The following is a 24,456-nucleotide window of genomic DNA, read 5'->3' on the forward strand; positions in this document are numbered from 1 at the left end:
ACTTGAGGTCAATAGTTCAAGACAAGCCTGGCCAACATGGTGAAATGCCGTCTCTACCAAAAATATACAAAATTAGCCAGGTGTGGTGGTACACACCTGTAATCCCAGCTACTCGGGAGGCTGAGGCAGGAGAATCACTTGAACCCGGGAGGTGGACGTTGCAGTGAGCTGAGATCGTGCCACTGCACTCCAGCCTGGGTGACAGAGCGAGACTCTTGTCTCAAAAAAAAAAAAAAAAAAGTTAATTTGCTTAACTGCATACCATTTTAATTTCCTCACATTTTAACCCTGAACATTTTTCTTTGGGGAAGGTAACAAGGCAAAGAAGGAGGAGGTAGAGCGGGAGTTTAGGATGTTTGGAAAGAATTCCTTTTCAATTCAAATTGAGACATTTGGTTTGGCTGAATTTCCTCTCACCCAGATTCCCGTGAATGGTGCTGATTCACTCACAGCTTTTGCCCAGTGGAAGGAAGTCCACCCTCAAAGGATCTTCTCTGAATTTGTGTCTCTTCTTCCTGTGTTTCCTTTCCTTTTATTTTGGCTTAAACTTCAGGGTAAGATCTTTATTTTTAATTACTCAGTATTTAAGTCTATAATTTAAGGTCCTGAGATGAAAGACTAAGATGCTTCCATTCTGCACTGTCTCTCTACCACACTGGCTTAGAATCCAACTTTCCAGAGAGGAGGCTTACTGTTATCTCACAAGTCATGTGTTGCCATGTAGATGAGTGTCAAACATCTCATTTTGACTGACGCACAGAATCCAGTCTAATCAGTCAAGTAGACATGGCCAATTATAGTAACCACATTCCACTAGGTCAAATACATTCAGAACTGTGATTCAGATTAGATAAAATGTTCACAGCTGTCTCTTTCCCCTCACCTTTTAAGTCTAGGTATAGAATTTCCATTTCTCCTGTCTCTTCATCTTCCACTCCACGTAGGTACGAACCCTTTCACAACACCCGTAACATTCACTTACCCCTGACTTGATTGTATGCAATAACCAGTAGGAAGAAAGTGAATCCTACTTTCTTCCCCCTTTGTAGGTATGTTCACCTCATTTTGTCAAGTTAGAATTTTACTCTTATAAGAGACTAGAACAGAATCTAGAAATCTTTGTGCAATGCTGACTCAGTGCTTAAGAAGTGATTTTTGAAAAGAAAATGATTACAATAAACTGCTTATCTAACTGTAACTTCCTACATGATTTTTGGAAGGCTGAGCCAAGGAATATGATTTGGCAAGAGTTCCCTTAATTATTTCATCCCTTTTATCCTAAACTTTTCGTTTTGGGTTCCTCTCATGTCTCAATTGCATCAAACAGTTCTACACATTGAACTGTGTGTACCTCAGAGTACAGACTACTACACTGAAGACACTGAAATATAAAACACTTTATAATATCCTAAAATATACAATTTAAATTTTGAAACCAGCTGTGATCACATTTATATTACTGTACATTCTCTGGAGTCAAAAGAGACTATTTATAAGTAACAAGGAGTTCCCTTAATTCAGCCTCTGAAACAAAGAATGGCAAAAATGATTGGTATGCTGTAAGATGTTCAACTATTGCCAGTCTACTGAGTCAAATGCTATGGTGTACTGAAACACAATGTAAGGCAGCTTATTTGACAAAAGAAACTTACGTGGCTTTTCCTTCCCTCAGGAAAATGCAAGATAATGAAAACTGAAGAGTGGCAGATACAACTTTTTTAGATAATGGCTTGAATTTTAACTTGACATCAGTCTGAGTTGGCATAGGGCTTGCATACTGTTTCATATTGATGCTGCTAGTAGCAAGAGCTTTCCTTCGACCAGAAGGGGATTCCTGGAAGATTAAAGAAAAAAAAAAGTATGTAATTTTGAGTTATTTTATAGCCAAACATTTTAAAGTACGATTTTAATAATAAATCAAATAATAATTGAAAACTTCCTTCTCCTATTAAATTCCTATCACACAATAACTAAATAAAATTACAATGAAGTTGTATCACAGTTGTTATATTTATAAGTAAGGCAGATATGCAATTGGAAAGAAGTAACCCAGGCAGAAAAAAGAGAAGATTAGAACAACCCTAAACACCAGAAAAGGAGAAGCAAGGAATGAAAACTAGGACAGAAAGTCTCCAGGGTTACTATGAGAAGAGGATCCAATACAGGGCTAGGCATCAACAAATACTCAACAGTTATTTGCTTTGCTTTGATAATATTTAATGCAACCTAATGATATTTCTCCTTTTTAAACGCCTACGATTATTTATAGAACTTCCAGCCTTGGTGGCATTCTCTCTTTTTTTTTTTTTTTGGTCTACAACATCTGAATTCTATGTATCCTGTAATTTGAGTCTTATTTCTTCCCCAGGCCTTTTTTTTTTATTGTGTCAGTCCATAGTTCTCTCTCCCATAAAAGCACATATATTATAAAAGAAACAGTTGGCTTTCTGATCCTATGCCCAGACACCACTAACTGACTCCAGCAGATCTCAGAATTCTTCTCAACATTGCTATTGCCAATTCATCAGAAATAGAACACAAAATGAAACCTATTTGCTATCAAAAGTACTTAACATTCCATTACTAAAGTTATTGTGTTTCTTAACTATACTTTACAGAACAGCCTAGGAGAACAATGAAAACAGGACAGCAAAATGATGGTTGTGCATTAACTTTGTACAAGACATCATGTAAATTCTGGGGAGATATGATGAATAAGACATAATCTCTGCAGGTTCTATGGCAAAGGGAAAATTTCAGATGTAGGATAATGTGTAAATAACATAAATCAGAAATCATGTACCATTATTTCTTGTAGTTTACTGATATGGGAGTTAAGACCAAAATTTAAATCTTAATTTTCAAGCTGTGTGACCTTGAGGAAGTCAGAAAACTTGAGTCTCAGTAACCTTCTCTATAAAATAAGGAGGCTAAACAGAAATCCATTCAAGTTCTATAATTATTTTCCATAAAATTATTCAATTTTCAAACCAAGGCAAGAAAAACTACCATTAATACCTTTGAACTATTATTTAATAAATCTTTATTTCTCCTACGTTTGAAAAATTTGCCTAAAATAAGGGTATACTAATTTAATCAAAATATTAAAACAGCCTTTAAAAAAACCCCTGATATTTCTACCCAACAGAACAAGTAAAAATGTAATGTAGCATCCCTAAAGAATACCTTGTTTTAAAATGTGGCCTTATCTGTCAGATTATGCACAGCAATAATATACAGAACTATTAGTGCATGTAGATACCTTATGAATGAATTTCAAAAATGCATCAGGCACTTGAGAAGGATTTAAGCCCTCTCAGAAGAAATACTTAAGAATATGCAAATATCCTCAACTGAATCAAGTTGAACAGATGTGACTATACCAAACAATAAAAGTGCTCTTTCCCTGGTTGCTACTGTCAATCAAAGAATAAGATTAAGGTTCAAGGTTCTAACAATGAGCAAAATGAAAAAGTACGATCAGAGAGTATCAATTTATTACACTGATATGAACAATAATCTCTCATTGTACCTTTAGAATAGCTAACAATTTCTACATATAATATAGGATTTAAAGACTCTGTTTTGAAAGCGTGACATATAAACTGTCACATATTATTTTCAGTTTTTGTTAAACAAATCTGTTTTACAAAGTATGACATTGATCCCTTAATTATTTAATTTTATAACCAAATAAGCTATAAAAATTAAGATAACTTAGAAATGAGCATAATTTTGAAAACTTAGTTTAAGAATGCTTCTGTAAAAGTCTAGATTTTTTATCATATTCTGCCAATTTCATTTTTTAGAATAAAAAGTATGTAGAAAAATTTTTCTGCTGAACTCAGGTTCATGGCAAAAAGAATGTGTTTTTTAAGCATCTGGTAAATCACTGTCTTTGAAACAATAGGTAATAAAAGCTACCAAATTCTAAATACAATTAGCTGTACTACTTAAGCAATTATTTGCTTAGGAACAATGCAAAGAGCCCTTTCTGAGGTCTGGGCAGGTGAGTAGACTAGAGCTCTTTTTAGTCTATGATATCCATTCCCAATATTAATTAACACAGGACCTCACTAGAGTCTGTGTCCTTAATATACTATGTCCTTGATATAATGGCTCCCTTTTGGAAAAAGGAATTTGAATGGTGTTCCTAGTAATTCTCCACCTGGCTCAGACATTGTTCTCTCCTTAAAATTAGCTATCTCAGAAAATACATTTTAAGAAGAATAGTAATGAGGGAAAATATGGGGATCTTTCACAGCTCTAACCCCACTCCATGAATTTTCGTTCTTTATAACCACCAAATCTAAATCTGTACCCACCCAAGATGGACATCATTGCTATAATCGGTTCTATAAGAGGAATGAAATAATTGCACTCAAACAAGCATGTCTTTTGGATCCTACAGTCCTTCTTAAAGGGACTAGGGATCAGCCAGGGAGAGAGAGAGTTTAGAGAGAATTACTATTATTGCTGCCAGGGTCCTAATGCTACTTTAGATCACATGTGGGTTGGAAAAAAGAACAAGAATGAGACAAAAAAGAGTAAGAGAAACTACTAGAAAGTGAAAGTTTGGAGATAAGAGTCAATAAAAAAGTGAGTGTTGAATATCTGTCTCTGGGCCTATGTTTAAACATCAGTTTGTATGTGCATCTGGCAGTATTTTTGAAATTAGTTCAAAATCCCTAAAGCAAAGGTTCTTAAACTTCAATGTTTATTAAAAACCAAAAACAAAACTAAGAAACATTATTAAAAATGTTAATGCCTGAATCCCACCCCTAGAGATCCTAAATTAGTAGACCTAAGGATGGACCTAGGAATCTGATTACTGAAAAGTAATATCCCCCCTCCACACATACACACCACTACTACCAGGCAATTCTGATCCAGTTAATCTAAAATCACATTTTCAGAAACACTTCCCCTAAGTTCTTACACAAAATTATTTAAATTTAAAAATGTCACTCATTTTTCATAACTATTCTCATTGTTATAAAAAGACTTAGCCTATATATTTCCATTTCTTTGAAATACAGTCTATTGCAGTTGGAATCAGACAAACCTGGATTCGACTGTGGCACCAGCACTTATTCATTGGTTAATCTTTGGCAGATTTCTTCATGTATCTAAGCCTCAGTTTCACCCTTTCAGACTGGCAAATATTTTGTAAAGTTGAACATCACCAAGTGTTAATAAGAATGTGAAACAATGCAAACTCTCTTATACTGCTGGAGAGTTTCAACTGATACAGCCACTTTGAAAAACAATCTGACATTACCTCGTAAAGTTGAATACATGCAAATCTTAACAACTCAACAATTCCCATCCTATAAATATGTCCTAGAGAAATTCTTGCAATAACACATGAAAATAATTAGAGTATTTAGCATATAGTCAGCACTCAATAAACAGTGTTTACTAATTTTTATGGACCATTTAACCTGGTTCATTACACTAATAAATAGTCCATCCAGGGTCACCAATCTTGAAAGGAGAAAAAATAGATAACTGCCCAATTCAACGCAGAACGTTTACTTTAAAATAGTGTAGTTACATAATTAAAATTCATGCATGAACCCCCACTATGTTCAAGCCAAACCTAAAATGAGTTCTCCACCTCTATGAACTCTCATTGCTATTCAAGTAGTAACAATGCAAGCAACAGGTGAATAAATGTTTTCTCTGTACATGAGCACAAAGGGGGAAAGATCTTACAATTTTTCTAATAAGAAATGAACTGATTATAAAAATGAATAAACATATTCTGAGACTCATGACTTCTTTATAAATATTTTTAAACATCGTAAAAAAAAAGCTTTTGGTTAGAATGAATAAGACCTAGTATTTGATAACGTAACAGGGTGACTATAGACAATAATAATTTAACTGTACATTTAAAAATAACAGAAAGAATTGGATTGTTTGTAACACAAAGGATAAATGCTTGAGGGGACAGACACCACATTTTCCATGATGTGATTATTATGCATTGCATTCCTATATCAAAACATCTCATGTACCCCAGAAATATATACACCTACTATGTATCCACAAAAATTAAAAATAAAAAATTATACTTAAAAAAAGCATTTAGATAATTTCACCACTTTTTCCTCCCTAAAACTAAGAACATGGTATAAAAAATCATGGTAGGAAGCAATGTAGTTCAATGGCATAACTGTTAGTTCATATTCTTTTGATGTTGTTGCTGTTGTTGTTTTTTTGAGACAGGGTCTCACTCTGTCATGCAGGATAGAGTGCAGTGGTGCAAAAACAGCTCACTGCAGCCTCAACCTACAGGGCTCAAGCGATCCTCCTACCTCAGCTTCCCAAGTAGCTGTGACTAAACCACCCACATCTAGTTCACTTTTTATTTTTTGTAGAATGGGATCTCACTATGTTGCTCAGGCTAGTCTTGAACTCCTGGGTTCAAGCGATCCTCCTACCTCAACCTCCCAAAGTGCTAGGATTACAGGCATGAGCTATCACACCTGGCTTTAATTCATATTCTAAGAAGATGGAGAGGACATTTCTTGTCCAAATTATTCAAGTTAGTTTCCTTACAGAATAATAGTTCATTGCATGCTTTTTCATCTATTATGAACCCCACAATTAGTAAAATTAATGTAATGCCTCTCCTATTAAAATATTTGGCTGACTTTATTACAATATTTTATTAAATAAACCACATGATAGAAATGTAATCCTTTCTCCCATGCAAGAGGACTAGAGGTAAAGGTGCAGAAACTTACTTAGATTTTTATAATTTTTCAGGGCTTTATTATATAGACTGTTCTATAAGATTCTGTCATATACAAATACTTTATCAGGTCTCTTACAAGACACTAAAAATTAAACTAATGGCATTAATATTTGAATTTTAAAATTATGAAATATACATAATAAAGCATAAAACATAAGAATTAATAATAAAACGAATATCCTATACTCACCACCCAGCTTGAGAAACAGAACATTACCAGTACCTTACAAGCTGCATGTCCCCTCCCAAATTATATCCTTTCCATTCCTTCCTCCAGAAGGAAACAGTATTCTAAATTTTTGTTACTCTTTCCCTTCACTTTTTGAAAATATTCTGCTAATGAATGGATAAACTAAATGTGCATATATATATATAATACACACACACACACACAATGGAATACTATTCAGCCTTAAAAAGGACATTTTGACACAAGCAACAATATAGATGAACCTTGATGACATTATGGTTAAGTGGAAAAAAACAAACACAAAAGGACAAATATTATATGATTCTACTTATATGAGGAATAGGCAAATAGAAAGCAGAATAGAGGTTACCAGACACTGGGGAAAGGGTTGAATGGGGAGTTTTTAATGGGTACAGATAGTTTCTACTTGGGATGATGAAAAAGTTCTGGAAATGGACAGTGATGATGGTTATACAACACTGTGAATGTACTCAATGGCACTGAATTGTACACTTAAAGATGTTTGAAATGATAAATTTTGTTATATATATTTACCACAATTAAAAAGTGAAAAAAGATTTATATTGTACAGTTTTGTGAGTCTTTTTACTTTTACATAAGGAAATAAAATTACCATTTTTAAAATTTGTTTCTTATATTCAACATAATGTTCTTTTTTTTTTTTTTGAGACAGAGTTTCACTCTTGTTGCCCAGGCTAGAGTGCACTGGCACGATCTCAGCTCACTGCAACATCTGCCTCCTGGGCTCAAGTGATTCCCCTGCCTCAGCCTCCAGAGTAGCTGGGATTACTGGCTAATTTTTGTATTTTTAGTGGAGATGGGGTTTCACCATGTTGGCCAGGCTGGTCTCAAACTCCTGACCTCAGGTGATCTGCCCGCTTCGGCCTCCCAAAGTGCTGGGATTATAGGCATGAGCCACCACGCCCAGCCTCAACATCATGTTCTTAATATTCATCTATGCTGACATGTACATCTATGGTTCATTAAATTTCATCGCTCCTAATATTCATTTACATGAATTTCTACGATTTATCTATCTATGTTATTGTTGATGGACATATGGGTTGTCGCAGGTTTGTTTTTTTGTTTTTTTGAGATGGAGTCTCACTCTGTCACCTAGGCTGGAGTGCAATGGCACAATCTCAGCTCACTGCAACCTCCACCTTCTGGGTTCAAGCAATTCTCCTCCCTCAGTCTCCCAAGTAGCTGGGATTACAGGTGTGCACCACCACGCCTAGTTAATTTTTGTATTTTTAGTAAAGACGGGGTTTCACCATGTTGGCCAGCCTGGTCTCAAACTCCCAACCTCAGGTGATCTGCTTGCCTCAGCCTCTCAGTGTTGGGATTACAGGCATGAGCCACTGTGCCCGGCTGCAGGTTTGGAATTATTAACAAAGCTGTTACAAATATTTTTACACCTATATCCTGGTACACATGTGCAATAATTTATCTGGGACATATTTCTAGGATGGGAATAGCCAGGTCATAGGATATGTACACGTTCACCTTTATCGGAAAATACCAAATTGTATTCCAAAAAGGCTGTATTAGTTTGAACTTTCTAAGAGTTTCCCATTTTCCCATATTCTTTAGATTTTTTGTTAAACTTTAATCTCTTAATGAGGTAAATTAATAGATTTTTCCAAAATTAAAGCAATTCCACATTCCTTGGAGATAGCCAACCAGGTCGTGATATACTTCTTTATATTAAAATATATTTCTGGCTTTGGAGGCCTAATGTTTTGCATGGGATTTCTGTATATTCACGGAGCATATAGGCCTATCATTTTACTTTCTTTTACGCTCCCTGGTTACACTAGCCTCATAAAATGAGCTGGGGCATCCTTTCCTATTCTCTGAAAGACTTAAAGACTCCCTAAGTGAGTTTAAATATTTTCTCCCCACCCAGGAATTTATCCATCTCATCTAAGATTTCAAATTTACTAATGTACGATAATTTAATATCTTTTTATTACATTGATCTCTGCAAAATATATGGTCTTGTACATTTTTCATTACCAATACTATTTATTTGTGCCTTTTCTCTTTTGTTCCCAAATGATTCTTGCTATAAATTGGTTATTTCATCAGACTTTCCAAATCAACAACTTGTGATTTTGTGATTCTTTCTAGTCAATGTTTTCTATTTCAGTAGTTTCTGCCATCTTTATCATTTCCTTCCTCCCACTTTCCTTGGGTATATTCTGTTCTAACTCCTGAATTTTGAGCAGTTCTTCTTTGCTGATATAAGCAGTTAAGGCTATACAGTCGTGCATCCTTTAATGACAGGGATACGTTCTGAGAAATGCATCATTGTGTGAACGTCAAAGAGTGTACTTTCACAACTCTAGATGGTGCGGCCTACTACACACCTAAGCTATGTGGTATAGCCTATTGCTCTGAGGCTACAAACCTGTACAGCATGTTACTGTACTGAATACTTTAGGCAATTCTAACACAATGGTAGGTTTTGTGCATCTAAGCATATCTAAACTTGGAAAAGGTGCAGTAAAAATAGAGGTGTACCATTTAAAAAACTTTTTAAATGGTATGTCTGTATAGGGCACTAACATGAATGGAGCTTGCAGGCTGGAAGTTGCTCTGGTTAAGTCAGTGAGTGAGTGGTGAGTGAATGTGAAGGCCTAGGACGTGAATGTGAAGGCCTAGGACATTACTGTATACTCACCACTCACTCACTGACTTAACCAGAGCAACTTCCAGCCTGCAAGCTCCATTCATGTTAGTGCCCTATACAGGCATACCATTTAAAAAGTTTTTTAAATGGTACACCTGTATTTTTCACAAATGTTCTAGGGGTACTTAAAAAATATTTAACCGCTGTGTATATACTGCTGTCCACTTTTATGACAGGAGCATTTTTATGTAAAATCACTTGTATCACCAAATTATTATATTTTCTATGTGATAAGGAAAGTAGGAGTAGAAATTTTCAAATGTGAGATTATGGAATATTTTACTAAAGTGCACGAATCAAGGAACAAATAAGTGAAAGAGTTGAGGAGCTGCTCATAATCTGGGCAAAATTCCAAGTAATAAACCTTATAATAAACCTCTTTTTTCAATTTACCACCCCTCCCTCTGAACACACACACACTCTCACACAATTTTGAGCACACTGTATATTTACTTGATACTGTATTTCCTTTCAACTGGATTAATACCCTTTAAACTAATCTTGCTGCTCCTGCCTTTGCCTTGCAATTATTCTGAACACAGAAACTATGATGATCCTGGTAAAGCCAGATGATCTCATTCCTCTACTCAAAAGCCTTCAATTGCCCCACAGTAAAAGCCAAAAAGCCCTTACTGGACCGACAGGCTCTATATCACCAGGCCTTCCTGACTTTGCTCTTTGATCTTATCTACTATGCTATTGTTCCATCTTTTTTTCTGCCCCAATATACTGGCCTCCTTACTTTCTCCAATGCACCAGGTATGCATCTCCCTTAGAGCCTCTGCACTTGCTATTTCCATTACTAGGAATGTTCTTCCCCATAGATATTATATGGCTAGCTCACCAACTTCCTTCAAGTCTTTTACTAAAACTCACTTTCCCAGAGAGGCCTTCTCTACCCACCTTACCTAAAATTTCAACCACTCTCCCAATACACATATTTCATATTCCCCTTTACTTTTTCTCCTTAGCTTACATGAGCAAATATGCAAATACTGTTTACTTGCTCACCACTTTATCCTAGCCCTAGAGCCATAGCATATAGCCACTGCTCAATAAATACTTGTTAAGTGAATGAAGTGTAATTCTAGGACTTACAACACTTTGAAGTACCTTTACATCATTAGTTTCTTCTGTTCAAGATTTTTTGCACATTCCTTTATAGTACCTCTCCTAAACACGAGAAAAAGATGTGAGGTAACAAGAACTGCACAGTCCGTTTCCATTTGCACAGCTGGGCAGAGGTTTCTCCAAGCCAGAAAGGGGATAAACAGGTAGAAGGGACCCTGGGTGTGTGGAGAAATGGAGCAAAATAGGTATTCCTTCATTTGGTTTATGTGGGGGGAAAAGGGAATGAAGGCAGTGAGCCACTTCAGTAACACCTTGGAAAGCTATTCCAAAAGCACTGTGGGCAAATCAGATGCCAGAAACATTATAGAATTAAGAGAGTCAGGAGAGAATAGAGCCGTGTCTTAAACTAGCTAAATCCATGACAACTCCATACACAGATTATCCCCTAACCGAAGCCACAGTCTTCTTTACAGGCTCCTCTTCCTCTTTCTGACATTTAACCTCCTCTTATTTTAGAACTCTCTCTTGTAAACAGCATATATCCAAAAACAATTTTAATCCAGTCTGATAATCACTGGCTTTTCCTGGAGAGTTTAGACTAACAGTTCTCAAGGGTTTTTGTCTTAAGACCCTTTACACACTTTATTTGAGAACTCCAAAGAGCTTCTGTTTATGTGGGTTATATCTATCAATATTTACTCTATTAAAAGCTAAAAATCTAGAAAACATTTCATTCATTTAAAAATAACAAGTTCATATATTAACATGTTTTATGAAGAATAAATATACTTTCTATAGAAAATAATTTAATATGAAGAGTGTCTCTATTTTACATTTTTGTAAATCTCTCCAATGTCTTTATCTCTCTCTAAAGTCTCTTTAATGTCTGGTTTGACAGACAGCTCTAGTCCTATATTCAATCTGTATAATACAGATTGTTTTGGTTGAAGTATATGAGGAAAAAAATCAAGTATCACACAGATATGTAGCTGGAAAATATGGGAGTATTTTAATTATTCTTTTCAGATAATTTCAAGTCTTCGTATTTGATTTTATACTAAAACTCAACAAGTAGTAGTTTCTTAAAGGCTAATGGTAATATAGAGCCTGAAATTTTATCAATGAACTTCTTAAACTGTTACACTAAAATTCATTGCTCTATCATGCATACTGAATGAATCTTTTATCCAGGCATGACTTTGCAACATTATAGTCATTTGAAAAATATTGATTCTCTGAATTATGCAGATACTGACACACTGAAGTATATAATACCTCCAAAAATCATATTTGTTTATATCTTCACCTATTCCATCAGAAAAATCTTCAAGCACTGGGAAACTATCAATCTCAAGGTCTCTAATTTTCAATTGAAAGCTCAAATTTTGTCATTGACATATAATTTCAATTGCCTACCTTTAAGTGGCAGGCTCACTTTGCTCAGTTTCAATAAAATATTTGCCAAATACCCAAGGTTGAATAACCACAGTTAGTTTTTTCAAGTAAAAAGTGGTGTTCCAGGAAAAAAGTGGCTACTTTAGTTTAAAGCTCAAGTAATCGGACAAGTGCTTTTTCTTGAAAAACTTTGTCCTTTGCAATGCAGCATAATTTCTTTATGCATACTTTTCATTTTGTCACACAGCATATTAAAAAGACTAATACTCTAGTGTTGACATGTAATGAAATTAATAATTTTACCACAACATCAAGAACAGTCTTAAATGAAACCCATGTGAGGGCTAGCTCCTGGTTATAAATTTTCAAGGGTGATACTGCCTCGACCAACTAATGCTAAGAATAGAAGTGGCAGATTTCCTCATTCATTTCTATGCAGTGAGTTTATTTCTTCTTCATCCTTACAGTGATAGTACAAATCTGGGGTCTTAGCTTCATGCAACAAGGGGGTCTCATTAGACCTTCCACCTTGGAGAAATGGGAGATGCTAGACTTTTTCTACATCTCCATGGAGAGGTAAAAGCAGTAAATCATAGGTTCAGTAGAAACCTTCAGTGGGAAAGCTATGATGAACCCTTATCTTCTGGACTTCCCCTTTCAGTTATTACTATTATTGTTTAATGTCTTTGGATTGCTTCTATAAGTGCCATTTCAGGGATGCATTTTAAAAGATTCTTTTCATATTGTGCCTATTTTTAGCTATTTTCCAATATGGATTATTCATGCTATCTAGCCCATCACATTTCCAAAAGCAGAATTCTTCATTTAAATTTGGTAAGAACAGAACTGAGCACTTTTATAAACATCACAACAAAGTTCATCTGTCTCACTTTGACCTAAAGTCTTCAATGTAGTATTGTTTCAAATTTATTTTATTGGAATTCTCTAGATGTGGACCTGTGATTACCAATGCAACATGTCATGCCTTTGTTGTTTTGTCTGTTTAGAAGCTATGCCTTTACATCACCATAGGCCAAAAGTAAGTACCTGATAATCACTGCTTGCAGCACCATACCCTTCTAGAGTCTCAGTCTAGTGCCTGATTCTGTTCATGCCCTTATCTATCAGAACTCTTAAGTTCTGTTCTGAGTACTACTGAATCAGGGTACCACAAAATGAAGTGATGGGCAACCATAATTCTGATTGGCATTCTAAGAACATGTGAGTAGATTAATGCTGGCTGTGTTCATATATTTTGTGCTACTATAACAGAATACCAGAGACTGGGTAATTTACAAAGAAAAGAAATTTATTTCTCACAGCTCTGGAGGGCAGAAAGTTCAATGTCAAGGGGCCAGCATCTTGTGAGAATCTTCTTGCTGTGTCATCCCATGGCAGAATGCCAAAGGACAAGAGAGCAGGCAATAAGGGACCAAACTTGCTTTTATAACAAACCCACTCTCCCAATAAAGAACATGCTCTCAAGATGGTGAAATTAATGCATTCATAAAGGCAGAGGACTCAAGATCTAATCACCTCATACAGTTCCCACCTCTCAACACTGTTGCACTGGGGATTACTTTTCCAACACATGAACTTTGGGGGACACATTCAAACTACAGCATTCCACCACAGCCCCCAAAATTCACGTCTTTCTCACATGCAAAATACATTCATTCCATCCCAATAACCCCAAAGTCTTAACCGGTTCCAGCATTAATTCAAAAGCCCAAAGTCTAGAGTCTCATCTAAAGCAGATATTGGTGAGACTCAAGGCTTGATTCACTATAAGGCAAATTCCTCTCCAGATGTGAACCTGTGAAATTAAACAAGTCATCTACTTCCAAAATACAATGGTGGGACAGACGCAGGATAGACATTCCCATTTCAAAAGAGAGAAATAGGCAAGAAGAAAGGAGTAACTAGTTCCCAGAGAGTCTAAAACCCAACAAGGAAAACAACATTAAGTCCTAAAGCTAAAGAATGATCGCTTTTGGCTCCACATTCCACATCCTAGGCACACTGGGGCACATGAGCAAAGCCACAGGGACAGGCCTCAGGCAACCCTGCCCCTATGGCTTTGCTGGACTCAGTCCACCCAGCAGCTCTCATGGGTTGGAGTTTCACGCCTGCAGCTTTCCCAGGCTGGAGTTGCACGGTGGTAGCTCACAGTTTTGGCGTATCTCAGGTAGCCTCACCCCCAGAGTCCAGTAAGTATCACCTTGGTAAGGACTCTCTGCTGTAACCTTGCTCCGATGGCTCCACCAGACACTGCCCTAATGGGGACTCTCTGTGGTGGCTTCACCTCTGGAACAAGTTTCTTCCCGGGCCCCCAGGCTATCCATGACATCCCTTGAAATCTAGGTAGAGGTATCCGTGCCCCCCAAGTTCTTGCATTCTTACAGGCCTGCAGACTTAACATCACATGGACGCCGCTAAGGCCTACCGATTGAGTCCTGCAGAGATGCAGCACAAGCAGTACCTTGGCCTGCTTGAACCACAGCCATGGCTGGGGTGGCTAAAAATCACTAAGCTGGAATTCAGGGAACAGAATACTGAGGTGGCCCTGGGCAGTAAGCCTGTTAAGGCCACTCCAGGCCCATCCCCTGAAGTCATTCTGCCCTCCTAGAGCTTTGAGCCTGTGATGGGACAGGCAGCCTGGAATATCAAACTGCTTGTGGGGTTATTCTCTCATTGTCTTGATGAATAGCACCTGGCTCCCTTCTAGTTGTACTCTCTTTAGCAAATATACTAATCTCCTTAGTAAGTGGTTGCTTAGCTAAACTCTTAGTTTGCTCTCCTAAAGATGCCTTTTCACTCTTCAAATGGCCAGGCTATGAATCTTCCAACTTTTTGTGTTCTGCTTTCCTTTTAATTATAAATTCTGTCTTTAAATAATTTCTCTCCACTCACATCTCACTACATGCAGTGAAAAGTCCCGATGCATCTCCTCGAATATTTTGCTTAGTTACTTCTTCTGCCAGATATCCTAGTTCATTACTCTTAAATTTTACCTTCCATAAATCCCTTGGACATAGACGTAATTTAGCCAAATTCTTTGCAACTTCATAATAAGGATGGTCTTTATTCCAGTACCCAATACCTTCTTCCTCATTTCCCTCTGAGACCTCCTCAGAGTAGCCTTTACTGTCCGTATTTCTACTGGTATCCTAATCACAACTGAAATAACCTCTAAAAAGAGCTAGGCTCTCCCTACAGCTCTTGTATTCTCCTGAGCCCTCACCAAAACTACTCTCAATGCTCTATTCATAGGAATCTAGGCATTTTCTAGCCTGCTTCACCAAATTCTTCCAGCCTCTACCTTTCACCAAGCTCCAAAACCACTTTCACATTTTCAAGTATTTTTGTTATAGCAACAATCTCACTTCTCAGTACCAATTTTCTGTCTTAGTCCATTTTTTTTGCTACTGTAACAGAGTATCAGAGAGTGGGTAATTTATTAAGAAAAGAAACTTATTTGGCTCACAGTTCTAGAGCCTAAAAAGACCAACTCAAGGAGCCAGCATCTGGTGAGGGGTTTCTTGCTGCATTATCGCAAGGTGAAAGGTGGAAGGGCAAGAGAGCTTGTGAAAAGCAAAAGTGAGCATGAGAGCAAGAGAAAGAGGGGGCTTAACTCATTTTTATAACAAACTCACTCTCACAATAAAGAACCCACTCCCATAATAATATTAATCCATTCATGAGGGTAGAGCCCTCATGATCTAATCACCTCTTAAAGGTCCCACCTCTCAACACTGTTGCATTGGGGATTACATTTCCAACACAAGAACTTTGGGGGATACATTCAAACCACAGCACTGGACTTAAAAGTCTCAGTGATCAGATTTTGTCCTCTGTCTCATGATTATGTGAATTATTTCAAAATGTAAAGAATTCACACACCCAATTATTTTTGTAAATATCCACTTTCTCTACTGACTCAAGAATCAAAACCATTAGAAGAGACCTTAGAAGTTTTTTAATCCAACTTGTCATCCCAATGCAAGAACACCTTATGCTGTACCTAACAGTTATAAAATTTGTTTGCAGGTACTTTTCATTCAACTTCAACCTAAAAACTCTCAAGACTTCACTCTTTCTGAAACAAAATAATTTGACACGCTATACTATCAAGACTAATGATTTCTGCATTATTCTATAAATAATTAATAAGAGCCTATTATGGGCCTGGCATTCTCTCATTTAACTCTGTGATAACACTTTAAATTTTACTGTCAAATGATAAAAAGACAATCTATAAGTTAAACAGTTCTTACTTTTCAAAACTGTGATGCTGGTCCTCCAAGCTGTCACAAGTACCACATTTCTCAGGCCATGCTGAAAACATCTCTGCTTCATCAGCAGACCAAAATGGAATACCATAAAATTTAATTTGGAGTCCATGGAGCAATTAAATGCTGAAGCAGACATGCCACAGGAAGCTCTCTCAACCAAAAAGACTTAATTAGAAACCATATCAGCTAAAATTACCAACTTAGATGGTCGGATGGAAGAGAGTTTGCTAGCACAAATGTAAAAGAGAAAGAATCAACATTAAAAATTGGTTCAGATACATACTCATAAACATTATAAAAAGTATATTGATTTTAGAATAAAATCTAGCTTTTGTCTTAAAAAATCCAAATAAAAATCCTCAACCTTCTTAGAAGGAAACTACAGATATACATTAAAATACAATTTAAAGTGTTTAGGTCAAAGGTCTAAATGGGTTGTAGAATGTCCAAATTGAAAACAAAAAAAATTATTAAAGCAACCCTAACCTCCAGTTGATTACAAAGTTGCTAAGGGCAGTTTATATGAATCCCTTCCTCTGTTCCCAAAAGAAACCAACAAAAAGTTTAGTCATACTATTTTATGCAGTTGTTTATTTAACCTTAAACAAGAAACAAAACTAGCAGATTTTAAACTTAGCTTCCATTAGATGTTCTGAGAAAAATATAATAATCTGTTAGTTTAAATAAGACCTGGTACCCAAGGATTACATCTTCCATGGCCTGTACTTGAATGCATGTGCTGATAATGACTCCTAAATCTTCAAGACTAGACAGACCTATTCCTGAGCTCCCGATCTAAGCACCCAAGTGCCCATTGTTCATTTTACCCACATTACAAACTCAACATAGCCAAAGTGAACTCATTTCCACTCCTTAAGCTGTTTCTCCTCTTAGTTTCTCATCTTAGTGAATTATACCACCATCAAGCCTCTCAATCTCAAGACTCATCAAAACAAGTTGGCTCTAACTGCTAAATCTCTCCAGAATCTGGACTCTTCTTCCCATCTCTACTGTCACCTCTCCCTAAATTCAAGCAAGCCTCATCATCTGTGAGCACACTAGGCTAAAGCCTCTGGACTTGTCTCCCTTTCTCTAGTCTCACACACACCTCGGTTTCATCTTCCGTGATTCTGTAAGGGAGATCATCTTTTCTTTTAATGCTATACTTTTTTTCTGATTACATGAGAAAATTCACCACAGAAAATTATAAATATACGGAGAGGTGCAAAAAAGAATCCCTTAAAACTTTACCAACTTGTTGATACCACTGTACATATTTTGAGATATTTTCTCTAGTCTTTTAAAAATAGTTCACATGATACCACTTATAAAAATCTAATTTTTTAAACTTAACATTAGAATTTTGTAAACCTAAATTTTAAAAGTTGCGTATCATTCTGTAATATGGTTCTACCACAAATTTACATAACCATTGCCTATTATTAAACATGTATGTCCCTTTGAGTTTGTCACTCTTAGAAAGGGTGGTGCAGTGAATATGTTGAACGTATTTTTGGTATTTCTGAGTTTTGTATAGCACAGCAAAAAAAATTTTTTTTTGGAGGTATTTTGTAGAGGCTAGGTGTAGACAAATCATGGATATAGCTGAAGGCCAAAATCCTAAGCAAATTAACACAGGAACAAAAACCAAATACTGCATGTACTCACTTATCAGTGGGAACTAAACATTGAGTACACATGGACATAAAGATGGGAACAATGGACACTGCAAACTACTAGTTGGGGAGGTGACAGGGTGGTAGGTTGAAAAACTACCTATTGGGTACTATGCTCACTATCTGGGTGACAGGATCCATACCCCAAACCTTAGCATCACACAATCTACCCATGCAACAAACCTGCACCTGTACCCCTTGAATCTAAAATAAAAAATGAAATTATAAAAACAAAAAACAAACTCCAGGGGGATAAGGTCACACGGCAACCCCATGCTTTTGTGAGTTTTACTTCCAAGAGCTTGATCAGGTTCTCACAGTAACCACAGTAGAAAATTCCCTTGGGCTTCCAGTTGGGGGAGAGGGGAGGAGGAACCATTTTAAAACACAAGGGTACTCTGCTCTTCTTGTTTTGTTTTGTTTGTTTCTTTTTTTTTGAGACATAGTCTCACGCTGTTGCCCAGGCTGGAGTGCAATGGCGCGATCTTGGCTCACTGCAACCTCTGCCTCCCGGGTTCAAGTGATTCTCCTGCCTCAGCCTCCCAAGTAGCTGGAATTACAGGCACACGCCACCACGCCCGGTTAATTTTTGTATTTTTAATAGAGACGGGGTTTCGCCATGCTGGTCAGGCTGCTCTCGAACTCCTGACCTCGTGATCTGCCCACCCTGGCCTCCCAAAGTGCTGGGATTACAGGCCTGAGCCACCGCACCCGGCCTACTCTGCTCTTACCAAGGTCTGCCCTCAAGAGAAACTGTTTAACCAGAGCCTAACCTGCTGGGGTTTTATCAGAGTCTAACCTGGGAGAAGAGAAATACTCAACTACAGCCCACTGTAGCCATCCTGCCCCACATAAGAAGGGAGAAGAAAATATTGAGAAACACTTACGAGGTTCACAACACAGAGGCAAAGGCTCACTCTAAGACTGAAACCTAATCATAGGAATACAGAATGCTTCCCTCCCCCACACCTTACCATCACATTACTCAAGGCCTATTTACAGCACTTCCTTTTACCCAGGAAATCACATTTGGCTATCAAGAAAAAATTACCAGGCATACTAAAAGAAAAAAAAAAATCCCACAGTTTGAAGAGACAGAGCAAGCATCAGAACCAGACTCAGATATAGAAGAGATGGTGGAATAATCAGACCAATAATTTAAAATGATAATTAATATGCTAAGGGCTCTAACAGATAAAGCAGACAGCATGTAAGACCAGAGTGATGGAAATCTAAGAAAGAACCAATAAGAAATGCTAGAGTTCAAAAACACTATAAAAAACACTATAACAGAAATTAAGAATGCCTTTGATGGGCTTATTAGTAGTCTAGACACAGCTGGGCAAAGAGTCTCTGATCTCAGGAATAGCACAATAGAAACCTTCAAAGATGAAAAGCAAAGAGAAAAAAGACTGGAAAAAAAAATAGAGTAGCCAAGGACTGTCGGACAACTACAAAAGATGTCAATATGCATAATGGAAATACCAGAAGCAGAGGGAAAAAAAAAAAAAGGAACAGAAAAAATAATTGAAATAATAATGACTTGGAATTTCCCCCAAATTAATGTCAGACATCAAACCACAGATCTAGAGAGCTCAGAGAACACCAAGCAGGATAAAGGCCAAAAAACCTACACTTAGGCATATAATTTCCTTTTCCTTTTTTTTTTTTTTTTTAGAGATAGGGTCTCACTTTGTCGGCGAGGTTGGAATAAACGCCTGGCCTCAAGTGATCTCCCACTTCAGCCTCCCAAAGTGCTGTGATTACAGGGCTGAACCTCATTGTCCAGTTTGGCATATCTAGAAAGAAGCCAGAGGAAATAAACACCTTACCTATAGACAAACAAATATAATAATTACTTTCCACTTCTCAAAAACCATACAAACAAGTGTGGAGTGAAATATTTTAAAGTTTTGAGAGAAAAAGCCCACCAACCTAGAATTCTGTACCCTGTGAACTTATTCTTCAAAAGTCAAGGAGAAATAAAGACTTTCTCAGACAAACAAAAATTGAGATATTTTGTTGCCACTAGATCTGCTTTGCAAGAAATGTTAAAAGAAGTTCTCTAGAGAGAAGAAAAAAACAACAGGTTAGAAAGTAAAATCTATGTAAAGAAAGGAAGAGCACCAAAGGAGGAATAAATGAAGGTAAAATTAACATTTTTCTTTTTTTTTTTTTTTTTTTGAGGCGGAGTTTTGCTCTTATTGCCCAGGCTGGAGTGCAATGGTGCCAGTTCGGCTCATTGCAACCTCCACCTCCTGGGTTCAAGCGATTCTCCTGCCTCAACCTCCCAAGTAGCTGGGATTACAGGCATGTGCCACCGCACCCAGCTAATTTTGTATTTTTAGTAGAGACGGGGGTTTCTCCATGTTGGTCAGGCTGGTCTTGAACTTCCGACCTCAGGTGATCCGCCTGCCTCAGTCTCCCAGAATGCTGGGATTACAGGCATAAGCCACCGCACTCAGCCTTTTTTTCTTATTCTTAACTGATCCAATAGATATCAGTTTGTGTAAAGTAGTAATTGCAACACTGTATAGATTATGTATTGTTATGTGTATGTTGTCCCGTGAATAACACAGATTTGAACTGTGTGGATCCACTTACACACAAATTTTTTCAGTAAATATAGTCAGCCCTCAGTGTCAGTGGGTTTCATATCTGCAACAAAATGCAAATTGAAAACACAGTATTTGCAGGATAGAAAACTCACAAATAAGGACTGCCAACTTTTCCTATCTGTGGGTTCTGCAGGGGGTCCTGGAACCAATCCCTGCAGATACTGAGGGGTGACTATAAATGTTTTTGTATGCTTATATATAAGTAAAAAGAATGGCAGCAATGATGTAAGAGACTAGAGAGAGAAAACAGGATTACTGTGTTATTATAAGGTACTTCCACTACCTGTAAAGTGGCATGGTGTTATTTGAAAGTGGGATTGGATTAGTTGTAGACTGCAAACTCTGGGGGAACTAAAAACCAAACTAAAAAAACTAAAATTAAAAAAAAAAATTAACAATTAACTGAGAAGCTAAGAAAAGAAAGAAAGTGGAATCATAGAAAATGCTCAATTAAGCCAAGTGTGGTGGCTGACACCTGTAATCCCAACACTTTGGGAAGCCAAGGCAAGAGGACTGCTTGAACCCAGGAGTTCAAGATCAGCTAGGCAATATACAGAGATACCCTCTCTATGAAAAAATTAGCAGGGTGTGGTTGTGCATGCCTGTGGTCACAGCTACGAAGGAGGCTGAGGTAGGAGGATTTCTTGAGCCCACGAGGTTGAGGCTGCAATGAACTGTGATTGCGCCACTGCATTCCAATCCGGGTGACACAGCAAGACTCCGTCTCAAAAAAAAAAAAAAAAAAAAAAACCAAACCAAACGAAAAACCACGAAAAGTAAAAGAGTGGAAGACAAAAACAGATATAAACAACAAGGACAACAATTTGAAAATAGTAACTGGCTGGGCACGGTGGCTCATGTCCGCAATCCCTGCACTTTGGGAGGTCAAGACAAGAGGATCACTTGAGTCTAGGAGTTCAAGATCAGCTTGGGCAACAACATAGTGAGACCCTGTCTCTACAAAAAAAATATTAAAAAATTAGCCAAGCATGGGGGTACATGCCTGTACTCCCAGCTACTCGGGAGGCTGAGGCAGGATGATCACTTGAGCCCAGGAGGTCGAGGCTGCAGTGAGCCACAATTGCACCACTGCACTCCAGCCTAAATGACAGAGTGAGACTCTGACTCAGGAAAAAAAAAAAAAAAATTCCAGAAAATAGTAACAAATGAAGTAGACATTAATTCAATGATATCAATGATCACTTTGAACATAAAGGTTCTAAATGCAGCAACTGAAAGACAGCGATTGTTAGAGTGATTCAAAAAACAAGACCCAACTTTATATTGTCTACAAGAAACTCACTTTAAATATACAGTCTGGGTGCAGTGGCTCACACCTGTAATCTCAGCATTTTGGGAGGCTGAGGCAGGTAGACTGTTTGAGGTCAGGAGCTTGAGACCAGCCTGGCCAACATAGTGAAACCCTGTCTCCAATAAAAACACAAAACAATTAGTCAGGTGTGGTGGTGTGCACCCATAGTCCCAGCTACTCAGGAGGCTGAGATGGGAGAATTGCCTGAACCTTGGAGGAGGTTGCAGTGAGCCAAGACTGCGCCACTGTACTCCATCCTAGGTGACAGAGTAAGACTTTCAAAAAATAAATGAATAAATATAGACACAAGTAATGCAGGTTCACTGTAAAAAAAAAAAAAAAAGAAAGAAAGAAAATACAAAGACATAAACAAAGAACAAGACTATACGTAAGTCCACCAAAGACAGTATTTTTACATTTTGTTGTTTTTCTACTTTATTTGTATTTATTTTTAAGAAACTGGATCATATATTGGATACATTCATTTGCAAACTGCTTTTTAAATTAAATATAATGAATATAGTTCTATATCAATAAATACCATACCATAATACAATTTAGAATGGCAAAATTCCATTTTATGGACATAATTTAACTAATCCCATATTTTTGGACATTTGGGTTGTTTTCAATTTTTCATTAGTGATAACTAGATGAAAAATTCTTGGTCAATTCTTTACATTGATCCTAAATTACTTTCTTAACATAAATTTCTGTTGGTCAAATAAATGGATCCAAAACATGTATACTTTAAAAACTTTTTTATATGACTACCATTTGTCCTCTAGAACAGCTGTCCCCAATCTTTCTGGCACCAGAGACCAGTTTCATGGAAGACAATTTTTCCAGGACCAGGGCTGGGGTGAAGGGCAGGGGATGGTTTCAGGATGAAACTGTTCCACCTCAGGTCCTGATCAGGCATTAGATTCTCATAAGGAGTGTGCAACCTAGATCCCTTGCATGCACAGCTCACAATAGGGTTCACACTCCTATGAGAATCTAATGCCACCACTGATTTGACAGGAGGCAAAGCTCGGGAGATAAAGCTTGCTTGCCCACCACTCACCTCCTGCTGTGCAGCCTGGTTCCTAACAGGCCACGGACCAGTACCAATCCACGGCCTGAGGGCTGGGGACTCCTCCTCTAGAAGTTATACCAATTTATACTCCCATCAATAAGTGGGTCTTGGCCAAAAATGAGTCTTAATATGATCTTTAAATATATGTTAGTTTTTATTTTTATGTAAACAAATCTATGTATATTTTCTTTGTGATTTCTTCTCCACTGTTTTTTCTTTACCCACCGATTTAATAAATATTCACTTCTACTCTCTTTTAGTTTTGACTGATTTTCTTCAACAAACTTTCTCATCCACTTATAATTCCTTTTGTACTGAGGTGAGGAGGTAATTTTTTCCCAAATAGTCCCAAAATCATTTACTGAACAATCTTCTCCTTCCATCATGAATTGAGAAGTGTAGGAATCTTTTATACAACTCTTTCTTGCTTGTAATTTGTCAAGGTTTTTTTCTCTGTTTCTACAATCAAGTTCAAACTCTTTAACACAGCAAAGCTCTTTGCAGCACTGTCTCTGATTCCACATGAGGAAAATCAACTGTCCCTCCCCCAAAGGCATCCCATGCTCTGATAAAATTGTGCCAAACTATTTTTTCTGTGATGACACATCTTTACATTTTTGAGGCACAGAAGACTTTCCTAAATAAGGCATAAAATCAGAAGAAATAACAATAGAAGCTACTTTTTATAGAGTACTTACTAGTTGCCAGGCAGTAGTCTAAGTGCCTTACTGTAATATCTCATTTGTTCCTTAAAACAATCCTAGGAAGTAGATACTATTACTACTCCCATTTTAAAGATAGAAAACTGGGCACAAAACAATTACAAAACTTGCCTAAGGTTATATTGCTAGTGAGTGGAGGAACTGAAATCTTAACAAAGGCAATCTGGCTCTACAACTTATACATTTATCCACTACACTGTACCGCATAAAAGACACAAATTTGAACGTATAAATACTGAAAGCTTGCTGCGTGATGAAAGGCACTATTTGCAATGCTAAAAAAATGACAGGGTGAAAATATCTGCAAGATATATAACAAGCAATGTATAGAACACATAAGGATCTACAAATGAGTACGAAAACTATAGTTATTTCAATTGAAAGTTGGCAATGGGTATGCATGAACAATTCACAGAAAAACATGCATGGCTAATAAACATATAACAAGATGCTCAACATCACAATTATCAGGGAAATAAAATTATAATGATGAGATATAATGATGATATAATGATTAGACAGCATTTTCAGCCATCGAAGTGACAAAAATTAAGAAATGTGGTAATAGTTAGCATCGCTGAGGGTGTGAAAAACAGGCATTTCAATCACTGTTGGTG

General features: G+C 37.0%; 1 protein-coding gene across 50 annotated transcripts in view; it reads right to left on the reverse strand.

Annotated features, from left to right (window-relative positions):
* EHBP1 (EH domain binding protein 1) overlaps positions 1 to 24,456 on the reverse strand; it is a 375,583-nt gene that overhangs the window by 219,289 nt on the left and 131,838 nt on the right. For all 50 annotated transcript variants that reach the window (XM_054547478.1, XM_054547468.1, XM_054547488.1 and 47 more), the window contains one exon: positions 1,653 to 1,834. In XM_054547478.1, coding sequence (XP_054403453.1) covers positions 1,653 to 1,834 — 182 coding nt within the window. The remainder of the gene's footprint in view (positions 1 to 1,652; positions 1,835 to 24,456) is intronic.

This window comes from Pongo abelii, chromosome 12 (assembly GCF_028885655.2).
Source record: "Pongo abelii isolate AG06213 chromosome 12, NHGRI_mPonAbe1-v2.0_pri, whole genome shotgun sequence".
In the NCBI taxonomy this organism is placed as follows: Eukaryota; Metazoa; Chordata; class Mammalia; order Primates; family Hominidae; genus Pongo; species Pongo abelii.